A 22,603-nucleotide genomic window follows, 5' to 3' on the forward strand; every position below is an offset into this window, starting at 1 on the left:
GTGCAAGCAGGGATGTCAGGTTAATTAGTTTGCTAAGCAGCAGAGCTGGAGCTGTGCAACTGCCTGACAACGATAAGAGAAGGGAGCCGCAAGCCAGCGCCCTTTCGGTTGTCTGCTCCTTCATTCCATCTCAGCTCCCTATAAATGATGGATGAGGAGAACAGAGGCAGCAAGCCAAACATGTGCAACCTATGCACACTATGCAGAGCTGCATAATCCAAGCAGTATTGTTCCATGTATATGCAGGCGGCACTTCCCAGAAGCTTGCGCTGCTGTTGCTGGAGGGAGCCTCACCAGTGCTTTCTGCTGGAGCTGGTGTGGGGAGCTTTTGAAAATCCACTTCTCAAATGCAAATGCTTTCCTTCATTAAAACCCACTTGAAGCCAAGTGTGATCAACAAACACAAAACACTGTCACAGCTCGGACATGCTTTGGATTATGGTTCTCTTTTTTTTTTATTTCCCTTGCATAAAGCAGTTTGCCCCTTTGCCTGCCAAAGTGAAATTAATTACCAATTTCATAAAAAATCTTTGGTCAGCAGTGATTAGATAATCACTGCTTGTGTGTTAGGTAGGCACTGGCAATGTACAGGGGCAGAGGAGTTGTGTAAGCAGAAAAACTGGTGAGATTTTTGATCCTTTTGTTAGCATTCTTCCTCCCTAGGAGCCGTTAAGAGCAGGTTCGACAGGCAGGTCTCAGGAGTTGTTTGTTTGGGTGTAGTGTGTCCTAACCTGGGGGCTAGAGAGACTAGCATTCTCCATTAAAACTTTCCCACCTTTCCAGCTCCCTTTTCCGTGACTACAGGATGTGAAATACTTGATGCAAATGCTTCTACTAATAGGTTGCTGTGCTCAGTGATGTAGGGATGGTCGCTGGGTGAGTAAGCTGTCCTGCATGATGCACAGGGGCCAGGTTAGCTGCTGGTGTGCCCCTTGTGTATTTACACCTGTGGTAAATGGCTTGTAAACTCTGTGGAATTACTGACCTGTAAAATGCATTTAAATACACAAAACTCTGGGCTCTGTAAAGGAAGGGAGCTGGAAGGCATCGTGGCTTCTGGAGGCTTAGTCTGAGCCTCTGGCTCCCCCGACTGGAGCTGGCGCTGGAGAAGGCTCGGTGGGGACCTGGGGATAGGAGTCAGAGTTGTCACCCAGTGACAAAGGCATCCACACTACCTGCTTGCTCTTCATTGAAAGCTTTAAGTACCATCTCCTTCTGGGTTGCTGTACTGTAAACTGGTGCTGCTTGATGGAATGATTTAATTAAGTGTGATTCTTCTTTTTTTACATGCTTTTAAAAACCAAATTCAGTAAACACTTGCAAACATGAGGGTGGAGTCTTGGAAGATGAAGGCTGGCCGTACAGAAACCAGGCTGAAAGGAGTTTCAGAGGAGCACATCCAGGGATCTGAGCTCGTTTAAGTAATGTAAAAATGTGGTTTAGTGCTAAGCCCAATTTAGCGTGCCTGCAGACTGCTGTGTGCTGAAGTGCTCTCAGCCTTCCTCATCATCTCCAGATTCTCTCCCTCTCCCTGTGCTGCATCTGATGATTTATGCAGCCATGTAATGAATCCAAACAGCCCTGTTAGCCAACAGAAGCCTCTCTTCATGTTTATTAATAGTTTACTGCCCTAGCAGATCAGTGAATTGAACCCCGCATCCTGTGATGCTCGTCCAGTGCAGTGGAGATGGCAGTGGGTGCACAGCCTGGTTAGGAGGAGGAGGAGAGGAAAACATGAGCAGACTGTTCAGCAGCAGTGTGAACTTTATAGCAATTTTGTTATAAAGTGAAACTGTACACAGATTCAGTGTATGTGTGAGGCCCTTTGATCCATAAGGATGGGAGGCTTTGCAGATTCAGTTCTTATTTTAGTGTAGGATTATTTTCTGCCTGGGATGAAGACCCTGGGACTGCTGCACGGTGAGCAGTGTTGTGTGCACCAGTGCCACAGTCCATCCAAAGTTCTGTGAGATTACCTGGCAGCATCACAAGAGCTGAGCAAGCTGGAAAGCTGAGTGATTAGCTGTTGAACCTCATACAGCAAATCCGTTCAGTGGAATGGTGCTGTTCAATTGGCACATCAGTATTATTTATTTAAAATGATGGTGTACTGTTCCCAGAGGTTCTAAGTTTTTACTTTGTAGGATGAAAGAGTTGCCAATACTCCTTAATCCTTGGAGAGAAAAGACTATTCCCAGCAAGAGTCCTCTTTTGCTGTAGTCCTTCATGTTTTTAGAGCTGCCTGTGCAATACTTTGCCAAACTCCAAAGAATAGAAGTAAAAATGGAACATTTTGGCCTTTTAGTGGCTGTTTATGAGCAGCAAAACAACTTTCAGACAATTAACAGATCTCCTTTGGAGATCAGGCCTTTAGGAAGCTGTTTCTAGGTTGTCACATGTCTAATTAAAACAAATAGTAATGGTAATACTCCTGCTGGTGTTCAGCTTTGTCCAAGGCGAGGCTTGCAAGCCTGCTGGTTGATCCTTAAGAGTATCTTTACACCTAAGTGAAAACCTTTCTGGGGCCTAAGAGTGTGGGAATAACTTGGTACAGGTAGCGTTTGTGCTGTGCTGTGGCTTCAGGCAGTAACATTGTACCATGGAGGATCTTTCCTTACCAGACATCTGGGATTTTAAGAGCGTTATTATTGAATGCTAATTTTAAGCAATTATGGTTCTAGGAGAGGTCACAGCATAAAAATGCTGTAAAATAAGCTTATTTTAATTGCTTACAGCTACACTAGGAAAACTGTATAGAAAAAGAAAATCACTGTTTTGCTTTGCTATTTAGCAAATTGCTAAAGCAATCACCAGAGAGGTGTGCTTGGAGAGCCTTTTTAATTCTCCTAAGGACTGCACTTATACCTGAAGGAGGAAAGTTGTGTGTGATGGAAAGAGTTTTTATCCTGAATTTCTTCCACCGCTGTGAAGCTGTGGTTGGAGTTGTGCTGGCGTGCGTTCAGGAGCCTGTCTGCTTGCATCCCCCAGCAGCGCGCTAATATCTCCCATCTGAAAGCCTGAAATGGAGGCTCTTAGTTTCTGTGATTTAGGATTTGATCAAGCTTGTGATCGTGATAATGTTGGCTCAGTCTGAGCTGAGATTTGTTAGTGAATTGTGTATGCTTTGGTAATCCATAGCAGTGGTGAATAAAACAGGTTCTCCTTAACCACTGCTGAGGGCTGAATGACTGAGACTAGAAGGGGTGGATATAGTGAAAAATGGCTGATGTGACTGAGTGGCAGTTCTTGATGGCTTTTGAGCATTCTTTGATACACTGTGGTGTTTCTCTTTATAGCGCTTCCACTTCTCAGTCGGACCATTCTACTCACACCAAATCTGCTTCTGCGCTATCATCCGACTCGATCTCCACCTCAGCAGACAACTTCTCTCCAGATTTAAGGGTATGTATGTCTTGTCTCAAAAAATCAAAATACATATGTGTTGTGGCCTGCTTGAGAGGACATTTCTTGCTTCTTGCATTTTGGATATGGTGAAATGATGTCAGCTTTCAGGTTAATGCCAAATTTTATGTAGCTGAAACATGAAAGGACCCAAAGTCAAACAGGTGAAATTGAAGTTTAATTTTACCGTATTATTTGCATCTTTATAAAGTTGTTTAATCTTCAAAAAGCTGACTCTGCAACCCACACTTGGAGATGAGTTTTCAAAGGAACTCTATTTTCTTTTAAGTGCTTTAAGTAAGTGAAACCCTCCACCTGCCAGTTATATATCCTTTTCTGTTGTGTGTATAGAAGAGATGTTCCCTCTTGAGAGCTCCCGCTTGTTTGTAAACACTGAGTCCTTGGAAGTAGCTTCTTTCAGAGAAAGATTGCTATCTCCAAGCAGATAAAAATAATCTTCTGTCACAATAAAGTGCTCTGACATAAAAAGGTCCAAACAAGGCTCTTTTAAGACTGTTATTTGATTAGTTAATTATAAATTCAAAGTTCTATTTCAGTGTCACAGGAGTTTTGGAGCTATCTGTGTGTTCCTCTTATGAAACCAAGGGGGGTACTGGTGCAACTTTGCTTGTAAAAAACATCCCTGAGTATAAACCTGTTGGTGTTGGTACATTCTAGTAACAACTTTCAGCATTTTTCAGCTGTGGTTGAGCATCTTTGTGAAATCTAAAGACAGTAAAATTACATGCAATCCTCTGAAAACCTCTCTGCAAAACTAATCCCTTTGACAGCCATGATAATTATTTTGTCCTGTGAGTGTTGTGTCTATAGTCCATAATTAATACCAGGATGTCCACCTGTTTGTAAGTGGCAAGAATATAAATGTTTCTTTCTACAGGAGGTTATTAGCAAAATATTAAACTAAGATTTGTAAATTAGTCAGTAGTTTGTGTTATCTAATGATAATTTACACCTTTTTCTATGGATACAAAAAGTAATCTTCAGAACATGGCTGCATAAAGAAGTTTGTAGTATGTCTGAAGCTGGGGTGTTCAGTTACTCCAGCATACAGAAAACATGATTTTTAGATTAAGGTTAAGCGATTCATTGATATGAATATACATGAGACTGCAAATACTGCAACAGCTGTAACTGTATAATAATATTTTTAAAAAAATTACACAAGCATTTTCCTATTTACTTTTAATTTTTTAACTGAGGTTTGCATAAGTGATTTCTTTTTCCATTTTTTATGCACAGTTCATAGAATAATAAAATCATGGAATGGTTTGGGTTGGAAGGAACCTTAAAGCTCATCCAGTTCCAACCCCTGCCATGGACAGGGACACCTTCCACTAGACCAGGTTGCTCCAAGCCCCTGTGATCAACCTGGCCCTGAACACTGCCAGGGATGGGTCAGCCACAGCTTCTCTGGGCACCCTGTGCCAGCACCTTACCACACTCACAGTAGAGAATTTCTTCCTAATGTCTAATTTTAATCTCCCCTCTTTCAGTTTAAAGCCATTCCCCCTTGTCCTGTCACTACATGCTTTTGTAAAAACTCAGCTGCCTTTTCACAGTTTTTATGACACATGGGGATTACCTTTAGAAGTAGAGAATGAAACAACATTTATTTTCTAGAATCAAGGCTGTCTTTCCTCCCTGGTGGTTAAATTGGTTCAACTTGTTTTCCTTATAACCCTCATTGTGTCTTGTGAGTCTTTCCCTGCTTTTGTCACCTTATCTGTATGAATTGTAAGCTGTCTCGTGGGGATTTCAGCTCTCCTGGACTCGTCTGGTTCCCTGTCCAACAGGGCCTCTTTACCCACAAGCAGTCAAAAGTAATGTCTACAGAGGAATGTTCTCTTAGCTGCTTGATAGATTATTCAGGCAGGAGATGCATATGCATTGTTTACTGGAGGCCATTAGAAGCCCATACTTCCTTGCTGTGCTGCAGTTCCTGTAATTTGCAAAGTGATTTCTTCACAGCCTGCCTTCTTATTTATTTGTTATTTATCTATTTCTAAGCAAACTAAAGTTCTGCCATGGTTGGAACACGTGCTGCTCCCCTTTAGTGTTTAAGAAGGGATGGTGAAGCAGAGATTTACTTATTTAGTATAAAGGCACTTCAGGCCAAGTGTGAGCGTGTGCCTCTGCTGGCAAAATGCTGCTTGCTGTTAACCTGCATCAGCTTTGTGGGGCCTGAATTCATCTTAAGCCTGCCAGGCTTCACCTAAAGCGTGCTCTTGCAGAGGTGCTGCAAGTGGCTGCGATGCAGTTGTGTGTAGGCATAGTGCTGGTTCTCGCCTTTACACTTGAGTAATTGCTTGGCAATGGTAAGCAGACCTAGAGAACAAGCATTCCCGTAGTACTACTTGTAGGATGTAGCAAGGACGGGGCAGTTTATACTAGCACTACTAATAGTCAACTACTAGGTTGACTATCTCTCCTAGAGGAATTGGTGCATTAATTATTTCTCTTTCTGTTCCTAAGAGTGTTTGATTCTGGACATCATGCCTGGGAGGTGGGATGAAGATCTGTCCTCTGCCTGTGGACAGCCTCAGGTGTTGGTATTGCCAGTGCAACTACAGTCCCACAACCTGTCCTCAAACCAGTCACTCTCAGTGCTAGTGCATTACTGTTTTTTCCCTGGGCTAGCTGTTGGAGCCTCGTGCTAGCTCCTAAATGATCTATTGCATGTGGTGATCAAGTAACTGATTTCTTTCAGGTCTGGAGTCAAGGAGAACAGGCATCCTCTCTCTGTGGCAGTTCTGCAAGTTGTTTTTTAATAAAGTCAGTTCTGTAAGGGATTTTTCAGGGTCCTGATTGTTCTTCCTATTTTCTCTGATCTTTCTGAGATGTGGCCCTGCCTTTGATACTGCAGATGAGGCCATACCATTAATGCATACAGTGGCATGCGCATGGTCTCTGATTTAGCCTTCTCTTTATTTGCTTGAGCATCTTGTGCAGCTTTGACTGGCACAAGAAAGCATTAACTCCCAAGTCGTCACAAGTACTGAGATTTGAGCTTAGCACATTATTACTTCTGAGGATAAAAGGAAGTCTCACATCATTCCTGGAAAAGTGTAAGCCCTGAAGTGGGAACTAATGCATTTTGTGGTAATTTGGTGGTATGGGATACAAGAGCCTGGGCTACATGGTGTTCTCATGGGAAGGTGTTGCATCAGTTAGCTTAAAGAGGCTGAAAATAAGCTTTTCAGCATTTTGACGTGGATCTGCCAATTATGGGATTATGCTCTTGATGTGTATTTAATTTTTCCCTGCTAGAATGAATTGCTACACGGATCCATCACCACTCCTACCTCTGCTTGGTCTATGTTTCTATGTGTGCGTTGCCTGAAATTTAGGCATTAAATGTCGGTGATGATGGAAAACCACTCTGTGATAGCTACAATTAGCACTCTCTTTTCTGTGGGGAATTTTTAGAAGAATGGGCATCCATTGGGAGGAAACAACCAGGGGAAGGACCCACATCATTTCTTGCAGTCTGTGCCTGCAGTTTTCTTTCGGAGTGCAATTAACACTCTGTGTGTGTGCGCACATGAGTGTAATGAGGTAAATGAGACAACTGCTGGGGATTCCTACCAAATGCATGTGCAGTATTTTTCCTAAATCTTTCTCCAAAGTGTTTAATAATAACCCTTATGAAGGTTTTTTTTTAAATGTATATTGAGCATTTCGATATCGGGAACTAAGGTTCAATTCCCTTTCCACTACAAAACGTATAGAGTTTTCACTTCATAAACTAACTCTAAATAACTTTTGGCTGCTTCAGTTAGCTTCGGGGGGGGGGGGGGGGGAAGAAGAAAAAAGCCTCAAACCCCAACAGAAAAACAACAAAGCGCTATTAGGTTCTCCCTTCAACCCCCTTCCTGATCTCAAATCTGAAACTGTTTAGAATTGATTTAGGGAATGCACTTTTTGAGGCAATTTTTAGCAAATACACTGCCATATGTTTTAGCATAAGTTATAGATCAGGCAAGAACAGAATTCAGTAGAAATAATTGGAAGTGAAAATGGGCTGGAAATTCATAGATACTTTGTAATTTGGGATGAGATTTTGAAACTGCCTTAGAGGCAACATTGCCAAAGGGGTTGAGGTGGATAAATATCTCTTACAGATCTGGGAACTTGGTGGGTTTTAAAGTACAATTAGGTTCTTACTCCTAAGTCCTATAGATGCTGTTTTCTCCTGTGCCTACGGGCAGATATGTCTGTGCATTTTATAGTACTTTTCTTAAGGCTACTTGCTAGTGCTGTAGCTTTTATCAGTTGGGACTTTTCATTTTGAGTCACCTGTTGATTTATAGGATAATGCTGGAAGTTTGCTGTGTTGAAAGCTTTGGAGTGGCTTTATTGAAAGGGATGGATCCTTCCCCATTGGAAGCAGTGGATGTGGCCAGCAGAGCCTGCTGCCACTTCCCTTAAAAACACTACATTTGTCTGAAAGCTTGTGAAGTTCCATTGGGTTTGGTTTTGGACTGTGTACAGTGAAAGCCTGAACCAGAGGATGGAAATTCATATCCTGGTTTTCTTATGTTGCTTCTTGCTTCTAGTCCATCCCGTGGATGGAGGAAACCAGTACAGCAAACCCATATGTCACTTGCTTAGTTGTGCAGCCTTCAGAAAAGTGGTTCAAATCTTTGTTCTTGGCATTGCTGCTCATGACCATGAAACCATTCTCTCCTTTGAGGGCAACAGCAAGATCCGCAATTTCTCATATTCCTCTGATGTCCAGCAAAAAAATTGTACAAGCATACGTCCCATCCTCCGTGGTTGTTTGCTCCCTCCATAATAATTTTCTCTTTTAATATATGGGGAATCAGTGGATTTGCAATGGGTTTATATGAAATCCAAGAACATTATTGTAGCATGCCCAGGACCTGAAGGTTAGAAAGGGGAAGAAACAGTTGCTTGCGTAACCTTAATTTGTTATCCATTGTGTGTATGGTTGGAAACTGCAGACAAGCCTATGTGGTTTATTTTGTAAGAGACATAACTGATGCATGACAAAAGGTATTGAAGGAGTCTTCTCTTTCCAAGACAAGTTAGTGGATGCCGTAGCTGTCTCCTTAGGTTTCCTGGCTGAAATCTGTTTGAGCAAGTCTGCGTTCAAGCTAGCCAGCCACAGTTCCTTTGTAGTAGATGGAAAGAAATAGGATGTTTATGATCTGATTTATCTCAGCTTCACGGAAATGCCCACGGTAGGTGAGAATGTCATACAGCTGAGCTAGGGAAGTCCTTGCTGCAGGGTGTTACGAGCATCCTTTGAGGAGCAGCGACTTATTTCTTAGTGGGATCCCAGCTTTAGCTGTGTACCAGTAGAGGTGCAGTTTTGTCTCACTAAAAACCTACCATGTTTCTCCTCTATGAAAATTGTTCAGGCTAATTTCTCCAGATGTAGACCTCTAAAATTGAGGTAAATCCTGTCCCTCAGGTGATGTTGGGCGGGATTAACCTAAATGCCAGTCACTGACTTTGCCACCTTTGTGTTACGCTATTCTAGCTTTAGTGCAAAGTGGCTTAGACTAGTTTTATGTAGAACATGTATATTGTTAGTAGAAAAACATATTGAAGAAAGATGTGATCCCTCCTCCCCCAGTCCATTGCAGTAAATTACTAAAACTAGCCTCACTGAGCTTTTCCATTGCTATCTCCGTGCCAAAGCAGGAAGTGTGTCAGGCTTTGGTTATGTGTAACACATGTTCGACAAGAGCTGGGTTCAGAGAACGGCATAACTTTTTAAACTTTAAGCACTCATTTAAGCAATGGTTTTTAGTTTTGCTTTTAAGGGATGTTGCAGTTGGTGAATGATGCTAACTTGGAAGCATTAAATCATGGAAAAACCTCTGCCTAAGCACCTTCAAGGTAGTTGAAGACTGCCTTGCCAGTCGGCTCCATCTCTTGCTTAATGATATATGGGGTAAGTATTCCTGGTTTGGATTGGCCCTTGACTCTTTGCGTGGGACTGCCTGTAAGAAAACCTGTTCATAGCAAATGCAAAGATGTCTTCTGTGGTGTGAGCTTTCCTTCTAGTGCACTGGAGTGTGACTGCTGTTATCAAGGTATCAAGTCGAAGGGCTTAAAGAGCGGCTGATGAGAAGCAGGAAAATACTGTGAAGAAAAAGTATTTTAATATCTCAAAACTCTGATTTTGGCCATACAAGTTGCGCGTGTGTGTCTGTGGGAAACAGGCTTCCTTTGGAGCATGAAGCTGTTGGTTGAACAAAGGCACAAAGGACTGGTTCTGCAGAATGAATGGTGCTCTTGTCCACAGGCATGGTCATTCCAGGGCAGCCCTATGAGTGACGGGAATTTACCCCTGCTGTTGCCATGTTTTCTAGGACTCCAGTTTCCGTGACTCAAAATGCATTATATTTCATGAGAATTCCAATCTTTTTCTTTTTAAACTGTCCTAGGGGATGGAAAATCTTGGTCCCCTCCCTGCACCTCTCCCCAGTAAGTCCTTTTCTGCACCTCACCCTTGCAAGGAAACAAAAACACAGAGTAGCCAACCTCTGGGTTGCAAAATATTGATTTCATGCAAATTAGATGGGGGAGAAGCCAGATGCAGTCAGTTTTCTGTCTCCTTTACATGGCAGTAATACTCCCTAAGTGCTCATCTCGTTAGAAGAGAGCAAAGACAGCAAGCGTTGCTAATTTTTCATATATAGAGGTACCTGAATGTTTGAATTTGAAGTAATGCACAGTGAAAGAAATCTCTGGAAGCATTTATGATCACCATCTATTAGGAATGGAAAACTAAGGATAATAAGCAAATGGCCTTCATATGTTCAAATATTTTCAACTCTTCCTAATCGACTGCCGTATTTCTCCTAGTTACAAAGTGCAAGAATTCTCATTTTGCTGACTAAAACTGGGTAAGAGGTGGATTTTTTTTTTCTCCCCCTTTTTTCCCTCCCTATATTTGTAGTTTTGTAGATTGAAGCACAAATCAGGCAGGAATGAACAAGCATGGTATTTAAAAGGAGCATGCAGATTTGTGACTGCACACAGTACCTGCCAAGATTTGGTTTTCTGTAGATGTTTTTGCACGTAATGGAACATCTTCATTCCCCTCTGTATGATTGTTTACCCATTGTAAATAGCTATTTACTTGTATCTTGAATCCTTATATGTATATCACTTAAGTCCAAAGTGAAAATCTTGGTAACAGATTCTGTGACTTATTTTAGTTGGTAGAATTTATAATGCACTTTTTGGAAGGAGTGTTTTCTGTTACTTAAGACTGAGAATATGATATTTACTGAACCAGTTTAATGCTTTCCTTGAAAATATTATTTTGTTTTTCTGTGTAAGTTGTTTGCTAGGCAAAATTCAGTAAAACTAAAGCAAGGATAGAGTCAGGCTAATGTGCTAATGAGCAGCCAGTGGAGGAGAGAGCTGTTGTCATTCCAGACATATGTGGGACCCTTGGCACTGAAGAAGGTTCTGTATTAAAAAATGTTGGATTTGCCTGAATAGATACTATCTGCAACCTTCTGTGCCAGGAAGTGTTGCTGTGTTGAGTCAATGATGACTTTCTGTCAGAGCCTAATGAGAGGATTGTCTTGAGGCACCAAGCCATGCAAACTTGAAGAGACAAGCCAGCTGTGGTTGAACGAGTGGCTCTCAACAATGTGTTCCTTTGAGCTTCTAAGCCTTGCCTTGCACTTTTGTAGCAAGGGCCCAAGAGATTCAACAGCCCAGAGAGGTTTTTCTTCATCGTTGGACACTCGGGTCTGAGGGGAGAAGTACATAGCAGAAAAAACAAAGCAGAAAACCCCAGGGAAGCACTGCATGGTGTCTACTTCCTCCTGCACAGGAGTCCCTTTATATTACCCTGGTGACTATTATTTCTTTTAGATATACTAATCTTCAGCTTCTTCCTGAAGATTTTTCAAGACAGTGGTAAGTAAGCAAGTGATTTCTCCAGCCTTTCTGTACTTACTCAAAATATCTATGATAGGTACAGATCATACTTGTGATTTTTGGTTTTAGTTGTATCAGGGCAGGATAGACAAAAGACAATTGCAGTGGCCATTGTATGTGATTATCGTCTTCAGAGTAGTATAATAAGTGATCTATTGTCAGAACATTTTACTGATAACTTAAATGCCTTTTGTGTTGTTTTTCAACCAAGGTAGGTTAGCCTTGTTTGCTGAAGGCTCTCTCAGGAGCTGCATGGGCTTGATGTGGTCTTTGGACAGTATATATGATCCTCTGTGTACTATTCTGAAATGATCCATGTGTCCACAGTGTTTTGCCTTTTCCTCTTTGAATTTCTAATATCCCAAAAGAATAAGACACAAAGCATTTCCCTGCAATTAATATCTTGCTGGTCTGAATGTCTAACATAGTTATCCACCCATCTGGTCATAATCCTCAGAAGAGTCCCTATGCCTCAGTCATGCAGAGATACTGCTGTTCTTTCCTATAGCCATTCTGCTGTGATATTCTTATTGATTCAGAAATAATGACCAGAGTCCATTTACTTACTCAATTTAGGTTTTATTGCATTTCCAGTAGGATACATAGCACATAAATCTTCTCCAAGTAAGCTTGAAATAGCGGTAAATGGTGGCTGAAAATCTCTCTGAAGTAGCACAGTGTTTGCAGGCTACAGGAGGCTTTGTCAGGTACATGTGGCTATTGTTTTATGGTCCTTCTAATTGAGTATTGAGAAGACAGAGCCATCTTAGCATCAAAATGCTAGAAAAAATGTGTCCTAAATGTTTCATTGAGAGAAGAAACCTATGAAAAATTACCCTAACAAAGCATAGGGGTCTTTGATTCTGCACATATTCATGTCAGTTCTGCAGCTTCTGTCAACTTTGGCTGGAGAGAAAACCTCATGGGTTTGTTTGTTTTTTTCCTGAGGTGGATGGAAAGAGCTTCTCTATCAATTTTGTTTCAGAGGTTTTTGCATTGTTGTAGGGGTAATGATAAGTCCTGATACACCTGCCATAGTGGCACTGTCCTTTGTTGATTGACTTTTATGCCAACAGCAGTGAAAGAGGAAAGGGATGGAATGGGAGGGCAGTTCAGGGGAAGAAATAGGTGAACATGGGTCTGAGACCACAAAAAGGCATTTGAAAGGAGAAAAACATTGGTTGCATAAGTGTCTGTGGGGTTTTTTGCTCTTAATTTACAAAGGAAAGAAATAAAAAAGCGTAAGTATGTAAAAATAATCCTATGGCTAAGCCTTTGCAGAAAGGCTGACTTCCCTCATATGGTTCTCTGAGACAGCAGAGAGGAGCCAGCTCTGACCCAAAAGCTGTCTCTGGTAACTCAGCTAAGACGACCTATCCTACAAGCTTTGGAGTCATGCCTGTTTTAATGCAGTTCATGCAACTTTTGGATGCGGTCTAGCTCATCTCCTGCTGCCTCTCAGCACAGAGAAGGTTTGGAAAGTGCAGGTTGTGACTACTTGGTTGTATTGAGATGTCCAGGAGACTGGGCATTGCTACACTGGCCACAGTGGAGCACCAGAGATGGGATTCACCCTACCAGATCTGCACTGGAGTTACTTACCCTTGTTCTCAGCCTTGGGTGGGAAGAAAGGCACTTATCCTAAGGGTGAATCTCCTGGTCTCCTGCTTTCCACTGACTGTACAGCGTACCAGGAGTGACTAGATCAGATGTAGATCTAGAGTTTTAAATGAAATGGATATTCCTGCAGTTTACTGACTACCCTGCCTGCAGAGTGGCACGAGTGCTGATTCAGGAGGGCATTTAATGAAGTGACAGTCCTTGAGAGAAAGACATTAACAAAGGAAAAAAAAAAAGGAGAGTTTAGCTATATTAACTACAAGCAGAATCTTCCCAGGTAGTTCATTAAAATTACAAGTATCAGACAAATGTTTTCCTGTAGGAGATAAAGGCTTTCACTTGGCTGGTGAGTTCAAACCCATATTTCACCCATAATTTGAAAAGCTACATATTTTTACAATCTACTAGTTCTATATGTACATTCCTGCACAAGTACAACACACACATTCTTGTCCCCACAGCCTATATCCTGCCTGTTGCTGCTGACCAGTGTGTGCTCACAAGGTAGACGTGCCAAACCTGTGAGTTCAGGGGCTGTGGATGCAAAGGGATTTTGTGTTTGTCTGTACAGACAGGTTATATGTGTTTACATCAAGGGACCAGTTAAGAGTCTGGCTTCCTGCTGTAGGAAACACAGAACAGGACTGTGTGTAGCTGGAACAAAAACAGCTCCAAGCTTGGAGAGCTTGTTTTTTCAATAGATGGGGCAGACGTGTTTTTGGTGAAAGGAATAATGCTGAGCAAGTGGTCATGGTGTTGGGTTGGACATGTTGCACCAGTGCTATGGCTTTATGTATAACAAATCCGTTCAAAATGTGCAGAATGATTTGGAGTGTGTAGGGTGTTACCAGGGAGAGGGGGAAAACATCACAAAAGAGCTACGTTTTATTTTTTTTCTAACCCAATGATTCTTTTTGATCATTCTGATTGTGATTCAGGCCAGAAGAATCTGTGCAGACTTGGGAAAACTGTAACACAGCAATTCGGTAACACAAAGCCAAAAAGCCTGACCTTTGTGGGTTTCTGGACTCAAGTATTCAGGAGAAAGTAGGAAAGAATGAAGAGAAAATTTCTGGGAGGGACCTCGGGTGTTCTGTTCATCCATCTGTGTTATCTGGAGGTTTGTGCTGCAGACATCAGTGTGCAAGGGCAAAGCTGCTGTCCCTAGTCAGTCCCTGCTGCCCTCCCTCTGTTGCCCTGGGTTTACATCTCTGCTCATGTAGTCATACCCTGAGCCAGTCCGGGCAAACTGATCCAATTTATGGAAAATCATCCATTAAAAAAGCCATTAAGCAAACTGAGGCATCCTGACTGAACTAGATAGGGGAGCTATTACAGCCCTGGCAGGCTGGGGAGGAGGAGGCAGTCCTGGCTCAGCCTCAGCCAGCATTGATGTGTGTTGTCATCCTGGCTGTGCAGCTCTGCTGGTAGGCAAACACCTCACAAGCAGCACAAGAAGAAAATAGATCAGTTGGTTTCTACCCAGGCAAAAGCAAACCCTGAATTCAGAGTTCCATGCACCCTCCCAGGTCCTTCTGGAACAGTGTTCAGCGTTGTACAGACCTCTGAGACCCTGTGCTTAGAGTTAGAGTGCAGTATTACTTTGTACCACTCTGAGTTGGCTGTCACTGCTTGAGATGAGCTATGTGTATGAGTTGTGCGGGGACGTCAATCAGGAGAAGGGTTTTTGAGCAGCATGCTGGCTGCTGCTTTAGGAGGCAGTGTGAACACGCCTTGGAACTGGAGGGGCTTGGAACTGCAGTACCCTTTCAGGCTTACCTTTTCAGCAGGATCGAAACCTCTTCCTCTGACCCCATACATGCAAGCAAAGGAGATTGTTTTGTTGCTGAGATCTGCATGTTGTGCCAACAATGCAGCATAAGGGTTTCCCTGCCTTGGGTGCTGTGGGTGGGAGGGCATAAGAGCTCTGCACCTTCAGCATGGGTAAGTGGGCTGAGCTAACACAGGTGGGATCCTGGAGTAAGAGAAGCGATTGTTAAATGTGGCAAGTGTGGGTTTGTTCTGCCAAGTCACTGCTTGAGGGGAGAACAAAGGTAGGTGTTTGGCATGAAGTCCTCACACCCTCTCTGAGCTGAGGCAGGACTTGTGTTAGGTGCTAAGGTACTTCCATGCTCAGCATCCCAGAGGGCTGTTTTATGTAGAGGGAGAGCTGCTGATGGGTGGAATGGGTAGGTGATGTCATTTGGTAAAAGAAGACAGAAATAAAGGTTATTCTGGTGTGTAAATAAACTCTCTGTTCCCCCAGAGATTCAGTTACCAAGCATAACGTTTCTGTGGGGGAAATAAAACAAAGATCTTTAGCTTAGAAGCAGTGTAGTCTGCTGATTTTTTGGTGGTTGTATTTGTTTTTTTACAGAAACCATCTTAGTGATGGTTGTGACAGATACGGCCAGTGCGTGGCTCTATGTCAGCGTGGTCCTATTCCGAAGTAATGCTGTTTCTGCCCAGCTGTGGCTGTAACCTTCATTACAGTGTAAGCACTCTTTAGTTTTGTTCCCAGGAAACAGCTGAGACGCCTGAGGCACACAGAGGTGGAGCATTCAGTTGCAGAGGTGTATGGCACCTGCCTCAATAGCGATAGTACATAAATAGCCAGCTGTCACTCTCCTGCAGCAGAGCTGCTGCAGTCGTGTCTCTGGCTCCCCTACTTGCTTCCTTGCGTCACTGGAGCTCTTAATTCCACTTTGCAGGACTTGCAGAGTGCTAAATCTGGGCCCAAGAGTGTTATTTTTAGAGTCTTCAAAATAGGCTAATGTACCAAAATAGATTCTTCTCGCAGTTTAATAAACCATTTATTGATCTGCAGAGAAAGGGGAGGATGGCAGTAAGATGGAAGGGCTTTTTATGTCATCTCCTTGGTCATATAAGGAGCAGACGGTCCATCTATGGTGTTAGCATCCTCCCAGAGCTCCATGTACATTGTCTCATCCCATTCTTTCCTTTTGATCTATTTCCAAAACTTATCTTTCCTTACCCACCCACTTTTCCTCCATCCTACCACCTGCTGCCCTTTAGCACTGCCCCAGATGTCTTCTCCTTTGCCTGTTGCCTGCACTGTCAGCTGCACGCAGATTGTGTTTCCCCAAATCAATTTGAAGGAGCCGGATTTCAGGAAAATGCCTACTGTTCATGTCTCGGATTCTGCCAAGGTTGGTTTCAAGAGTTCACATTCCAGCTAGGAGGCTTGTTCAAGGTCTAGAGCTGGGCAGATGCTGCAGACTGGCACTCCAGGAAAGTGTTTATCCTGCGCTTTCTGACCATGCCTGTCTCGTCCTGTTGGGAAGGATGACTTATCCAGGGCTGAAGTACTTGCACTGACTTTGAAATCATCATGGAGGCAGTCAGTGCTGTGTTACCTGAGGTAGGTCGTGGGGCTGAGGTCAGCTGAGAGGTGATGAAAATGAGTTTAGTCCTCAACTCTGTACCAGAAAGGGAAAGAGAAGGAAAAGGAAAGAAAAGAGAAAGGAAAGGAAAGAGAGAAAGGAAAGGAAAAGAAAAAGGGAAAGAGAAGGGAAAAGAAAGGAAAAAGAAGTGGGTTTTGAGGCAAGGGGACAGAAGCTGTCTACCTTGAAGTGCTGTGCTTGCAGGATGCCCTGTGTTGAAGTGAGTGGAGGTTTGGGTTGCTAACCCTTTCCTCTGACCCTGGGGACTCCACGTTTCAGAGAGTGTGAGTGAGCAGATGGATTTTGTTAGACTTGGAAGAGCCAGTTTTTAAACTGAGAAAGCTTTCAACCTTGTCTTTACAGAGTGGTGTTGACATGGAGCTCTTTGTCTTTTATACTGCTTGTCTCTTCCCTCCTTCTCTCCTCCACATGCAGTACAGTGTTTAAAGCCCATCTGAGCACTGACCACCTAGTTTGTCATACTGAATGCTTTCTATGTATCTTACCTCATATTTGTTTTGGCTTAAGATGTAACCCAGCCCCCCAAATGTTTACCGCTGGCTGAGCTCCCGCTGACATCTGCAAGAGAGCAGTGGGTCCAGCTGCTGACCGCAGTGATCCTAGCAGCAGCTGCTGCCCACTTGGCGTATGGACCTTCTCAAAGACATCCTGATCCTGTCCTGAGTGTGGAGTGCGTTGTTACTAATGTCCTTCCAAGATAAAAGACCACAAAGATGACCACCACTTACAGACTAATTAGCCAGTGAGACCCCATCTCATTTGGCATAATCCAGATGTTATCCTGTTAATTTCAAGGCTGTTACTCAAGCGCAGAGTTGACACACAGGAGTTGAGAGCAGGTCTGCGTCCCAGGCTTTTGTCAGGGAGGCTGTCAGTCAGGGCTTTGATGGGGTCTGTGATCTTCGGCCAATACAGCTGTGCTAAGAAGACCTCAGCATAGACTTTTGCTCGTTGCACCAGCAAAACCTTGTTTTTATTGGTATTGCTGATGGGGGCAGAAGCTTTCCTGCAAGTTGCTGCTAGTGTGAGCTCTGTCAACAGTGACCCCCCTTTACCCATGCTGCAGACCCCAAGCGTCCCTGGTAAGAGCTGGCCTAAGTGGGTGCAGTGGTGAAGTTCCTGTTGAGAAGCCAGGGCTGTATTTGCTTTTATTATCTTTTTTAAGAGTCTTTTGAATGTGTTTTCTAAAATGCACATCTTGTTCCCAAGAAGACTTTGATCTTGTTAATCTTTTCATCTATATGTCAGTCTGTTGTGTGAAAATGCTGGAACATGCTCTGCTGTGGCGTGGTGTTTCTTTGGGGTTTGTTTTCATTCTTTTACATAGTTTAGAGAATTTTTTTCCCTGAGGCTCTCCTTCTTGCTTGAGTCTACATGAAAGCTGACCACAGACGTGGCAGGTTTTGGAGTGCCACTTTAGGCCATGTCTTTGAATTTTCTTTGCAGGGGTTTCCTGTTAGAAAATTAAAACAATTCTTTCTCTTTCCTCACATTAAGATAGAGAAAGCATCTTGGGTGAGTCTGCACATCAAGTTCTGAGCAGACATGAGCTCTCTCTGCCTATCTCCACCAGGTGGGATGCATGCCAGCTTTCAACCCAAAGTCTTGTGGTTGCTGCATGATGAGGCAGAGTCTGGACTAACTAACCTGTTCTCTTTGTTACTAGGTTGTGCAACTGGTGTGCTGCTGTGGTTGTGGTCATTTGGCAACTTCAGGGCATGGGCAATATGATTAAATCTGTCTGCATTTGGCCACACAGACTTAGCCTTAATCATGGTCACTTACATACGCTCTTCTCCCCTAGTTCTTACCATAGGTTTAGACCTCAGGCTGTGCTTTCATAGTTATAACTGTGCTTTCCTAAAATGTCTATAAGATTGTGATAACCCTTGTGTAAATGCAGCCATATCTGTGAAATGTAATGTTCTGTGGTATAATCTCAATCCAAGAGAAAGAGGAGGAGTCAGTTGGGCACTCAAAACGGTACCTCCTATTCATGCCTGTCAAAAGCCAGCCTTTGTAACAAGTCACTCCTACAGAGCCAAATCAGGATTTTTGCAGTAGTTGGACCCTCATTGAAGACAGTGATGTGATCTTTCCTCAGTGTAAACTAGAAATTATGTAACAGTTGATAGCACAACGGTAATAGTTGATCACTGGGGAAAGGAACTGATCCCTTTGGTTCCGTATGTAACTGTGAGAGAGTTTGACTTGTTGTGACGGACTGGTGAGGAAAAGGTTAGGGCATGGAAAGCAGCCATGTGGGGAAGTGTGCCACCAAAGCACTGAGCCTGCTTTGAGCAGCATCTCCGACACAGACATCCTTGCTTTAAACGCTTGTGCATGGCCCAGTGCTGTGCTTGAGGACTGCATTGAGGTCTCTCACAAAGCAGGCTTTGTGTTGGCCTTTCAGAGGCTGAGACACCAGGTAGTACCTCAAGATCTTTGAATATTTGTTTTCCTTGGTATTGTTGACCCATTGCAGGTAAGTGCAAACTTCTTGGTTTATGAAAATGTAATTAATTTCTTTTTCTACTTCTATGCTTTGTCTAGGTCCTGAGGGAGACAAATAAATTGGCTGAAATGGAAGAGCCACCTTTGCTACCAGGGGAGACCATTAAAGATATGGGTACGTGAAGAGGAAATTTCTTGTTTGCTAACCAAATAGAATATCCATAGAACAAAATATATTGGCAGTCATTGACATCAGTGTCAGCGAATTGCTGATGTTCTGAGAACGACAATCAGGTTGCTTCATTCATAAGTTAATGCACATGGCATGAGCCAAGGTAACTGTCTTCCCTTACCATGTAGCAATTACAAGGCAATTCAATGTATCTTAGCATGAGGAATGAGGTGGGTTGTACAGCTTTGCATTTGCTGCCTCCTGAGAAGACATGGATTGACTGTTTCAAGTTGTTTTGCCACAGGGTAACTTCTTATGTTGACACAACACAATTGTGTACCCAGTCTCTGTCACAGACTGAAGGAGAGGATACAGTGCTGTGGCAGGGAACTTCCTGTGATACAGGGATGGGTTTTTGTTGTTGCTATTTTTCATCCAGCCACTCTGACATGTGCCATGTTTGCTGAAGCATTCCATTCCGAAAGTTTGAGTAAGGCCTCTAGATTAATTTTCTGTGGAGGATTTTGCATTCACTAGTTTACTGTATTACCTTGCTCTTAAAATGATACGGAAGAGTGCAATATCAGTCCTAAAAATAAAAAAATATAAAAATACCTCACCAAAAAAATGCACCCAACAACAACAACGGGGAAAAAAGGCAAAAGCCTGTCAACTCAATGCTCAGTCCCGTTCTCCACTCCTTTCCTAGGGACACTGAACTCGTACTTCAACCATGCACTCCAGACCAACACCTAACTCTGTCCATGGGCGCAACTAGCTCTGACAGCAACACTAGATTTTGGTTCCTGGGGAATAGTGTAAGAGATCAGAGTTACCAGTGCTTTATCTGTTGACAAATGATGTGACGAGCCATGCAAGTCTGAGACTGAGTGGCTTTTGGAGTTTCCCAGACAGCAGCTGCCCGGTCCAGCAAAAAGTCAAAGGCAGCAAAAGAGAACGATTTGTTATTCATCAGCAGTAATTATTTCCTGTTAAAAGTGTCAAGAAAGGCAAATGAAATTGTCTTTGTATTTTACAGGGAAAGGAAAAAATATTGTTTCAGCCAACCCAGTAACCTAGAGAAAGATTGGCTCTGAAAAGACAGGAATTTCATAAGCAGGGGAATTAGTAAATCCCAGTTTCTAGTATCTTTCTCCCACATGAATTCTCTTGTATCTACCAAAGACTGAGCTTATTAGGCTTTCCCTTGGTGGTAGCACTAATACAACCTCTCTATTATACCTTGCATCCATTCTCACAAACAGTGAAGCGCTTCAGTGCCTTGGAGATCCCTGTTTATCAGAGAATGCTGAAATCATACAGTATGGCCGGGTTAAGGTCAGACAAGCCATGTAGGTACATATGTACATGTGCAGTGTAATTAAGTAAAATTGTTTCCTTAGGAAACCAAGCTAATAAAATGCAAATGTGAAAGGTGCACTGGCTTACAGGCTGGCAAGGCTGGTGTTTGGGATCGTGCCTGGGATTTCCTACCTGGAAAACATTTTTTCTAGCACCTTTTCTCAGAAATCCTGCTCTCTTTTGGATATAAATGCACACTTTTATCAGTAGATTTTGTTGTGGGGTTTTTAAAAACATTTTGAACTTTTATTTTGAGCAATGGGAACTCCAGGGGAAAAACCAGGCAGGCTGCCCTCACCCTTGTTATGCTTTGTGAGTCTGCTTTCAAACCTCTGCAAACCAGTCTTTGAAAAGAAGTGATTAATAATCAGCCAATAACGAAACCCTTGGTTTAATTAGAACTGGCTAGAAGCATTTTGTGTTTCATTGTCCTTTGAACAAATGCATGTGAATTGAAATAAATGATGAATTGCTCACATATGTATAGTGATTTATTTTTAATAAAAATATCTGTGCTCTGTATTTTGCTCTGAATTAGTCACTCCTGATGTTTTAAAGATCTTTCTCCATATCCAAATCTCGAGGCTCAGAAAAGACTATGCAAAAGCAGAGCTGATATTAGGATGATTTAGTTATATGAGTTGCCAGTGCCCTGGAACAGGGCAGTCTCTCTTCCTCCCTCCCTTCCAGCTAAATCTCATGGGAGAATGGTAGAAGAAATACAGGTCCCCATCCTGACACCCCAGTGTGCTTCCTGTGCGTGGTGGCTGCCACCTGGATGGGAGGCAAGTTGTCTTCCTGACTGTACACAGCTCTTGCAAATTGGATCCTGTAGGGTTTGGAGGCTTGAGGGTAAGATGGTCCAGGGAGTTCTTTCATGGGTCTGGCATCTCTGGACAATGGGTCTTCTCCTGAAAGGAATTTTGTGTGTTTGAGAGGATGTTGTTACTTGTTGGTCATAGCATAAACCATTGCCACAGCACAGCCAGGCAACAGCTTCAGTGGCAGAAAACATGATGGGCAGTGAGGAGGGGGAGGAGAACAACTTAAATGTTGGTGTTTTTAATTGATATAAACCAGAAGGGCAGTTAGGGGAGGTGTTTGCTGTGGAAAACCAGCAGCACCTCTTGCCTTTTGCTGGAACAAGTGAGAAACGTTTGAGGCCTTTTAAGAAGGGGACTGCTTTGAGTCACCATCACTCAGGCTCAGAAATAATTGGATCGTTGCAGAGTAACTTGATCGCTGACTTCAGACATAAAATCACCAGCAGTTGGGTGTTACACAGATTCGTGGCTGCTGTAGCTCTTCTGGCTTTTAGCACAAAGGCCTTCATCCCAGGGCTGACTGTGTGCAGGGGTCTGCAGAAGGACCTAAACATCCTGAAAGCCAGTGTAGGAGAACCTCCTTCTCCTGTCCTTGGTGGCACAAACTAGCTTGTGGATGATCCTCAGCTTTTATGCACATGATTGTCAGCTTCAAATGCCTGCATCTAGGCAAGGAATCATCTCCTCTTCTTGTGTATGATATTCTCAGGTACTGGCAAAGCATTGCTCAGTAAGAGCAAACAGTTTGGAGCCAAATACCGGCTTTTTCCAGGGGTAGAGGTAGGATTCTAGGTGATGATACTTGCCTGAAGCTCAGTTCATACCCAAACTCTTACCTTCTCCACAGAACTGAAACTTGAATGTTAGCTCTAGCCTAGAAGCCCAGGTTAAGCTTTGTTTCATTTAATGCTTTGAAAAGTAGAGCCTCCAAATATTGTTGCTATCATAATTATGTTCTCATAAATTAACCATGAAATTAACTTCTTTTTTCCCCTTTTCTTAAAGCGAAGGATGTTACTTACATCTGCCCCTTCACTGGAGCAATCAGAGGAACCCTTACTGTTACCAATTATAGACTGTATTTTAAAAGCATGGAACGGGTAAGCTTTTGAAACCATCTCCTTTTGTTGGCTATTCAATATTTAGACCTAGGTGTTCTTTGAGAGTAATTCTGTGGAAATCATAGCTATAAATTTGGGAATATAGGCATAAGGGAGCAGGAGCTGGGGACTTTCCCCCCTCCCCTTTTTAAACTCACAAATTTCAACTGTCTACAGGACCCTCCTTTTGTCCTAGATGCATCTTTAGGTGTAATCAACAGAGTGGAGAAAATTGGAGGTGCTTCCAGTCGTGGTGAGAATTCCTACGGGCTGGAGATTGTATGCAAGGTA

At 42.9% G+C, this 22,603-nt stretch overlaps 1 protein-coding gene across 4 annotated transcripts in view; it reads left to right on the plus strand.

Moving 5' to 3' along the window:
- The window catches only part of MTMR2 (myotubularin related protein 2), a 60,139-nt gene that overhangs the window by 16,639 nt on the left and 20,897 nt on the right, over positions 1 to 22,603 (plus strand). For 3 of the 4 annotated variants that reach the window (XM_057399812.1, XM_057399815.1, XM_057399813.1), the window contains 4 exons: positions 3,297 to 3,402; positions 18,954 to 19,029; positions 22,218 to 22,312; positions 22,490 to 22,600. In XM_057399812.1, coding sequence (XP_057255795.1) covers positions 3,297 to 3,402; positions 18,954 to 19,029; positions 22,218 to 22,312; positions 22,490 to 22,600 — 388 coding nt within the window. The remainder of the gene's footprint in view (positions 1 to 3,296; positions 3,403 to 18,953; positions 19,030 to 22,217; positions 22,313 to 22,489; positions 22,601 to 22,603) is intronic. The other variant, XM_057399814.1, reaches the window with a different exon arrangement.

The sequence above is a fragment of the Pezoporus wallicus genome, unplaced genomic scaffold (assembly GCF_028554395.1).
Source record: "Pezoporus wallicus isolate ANWC-B61680 ecotype Strahan unplaced genomic scaffold, APGP_CSIRO_Pwel_v1 scaffold_6446, whole genome shotgun sequence".
Classification (NCBI taxonomy): Eukaryota; Metazoa; Chordata; class Aves; order Psittaciformes; family Psittacidae; genus Pezoporus; species Pezoporus wallicus.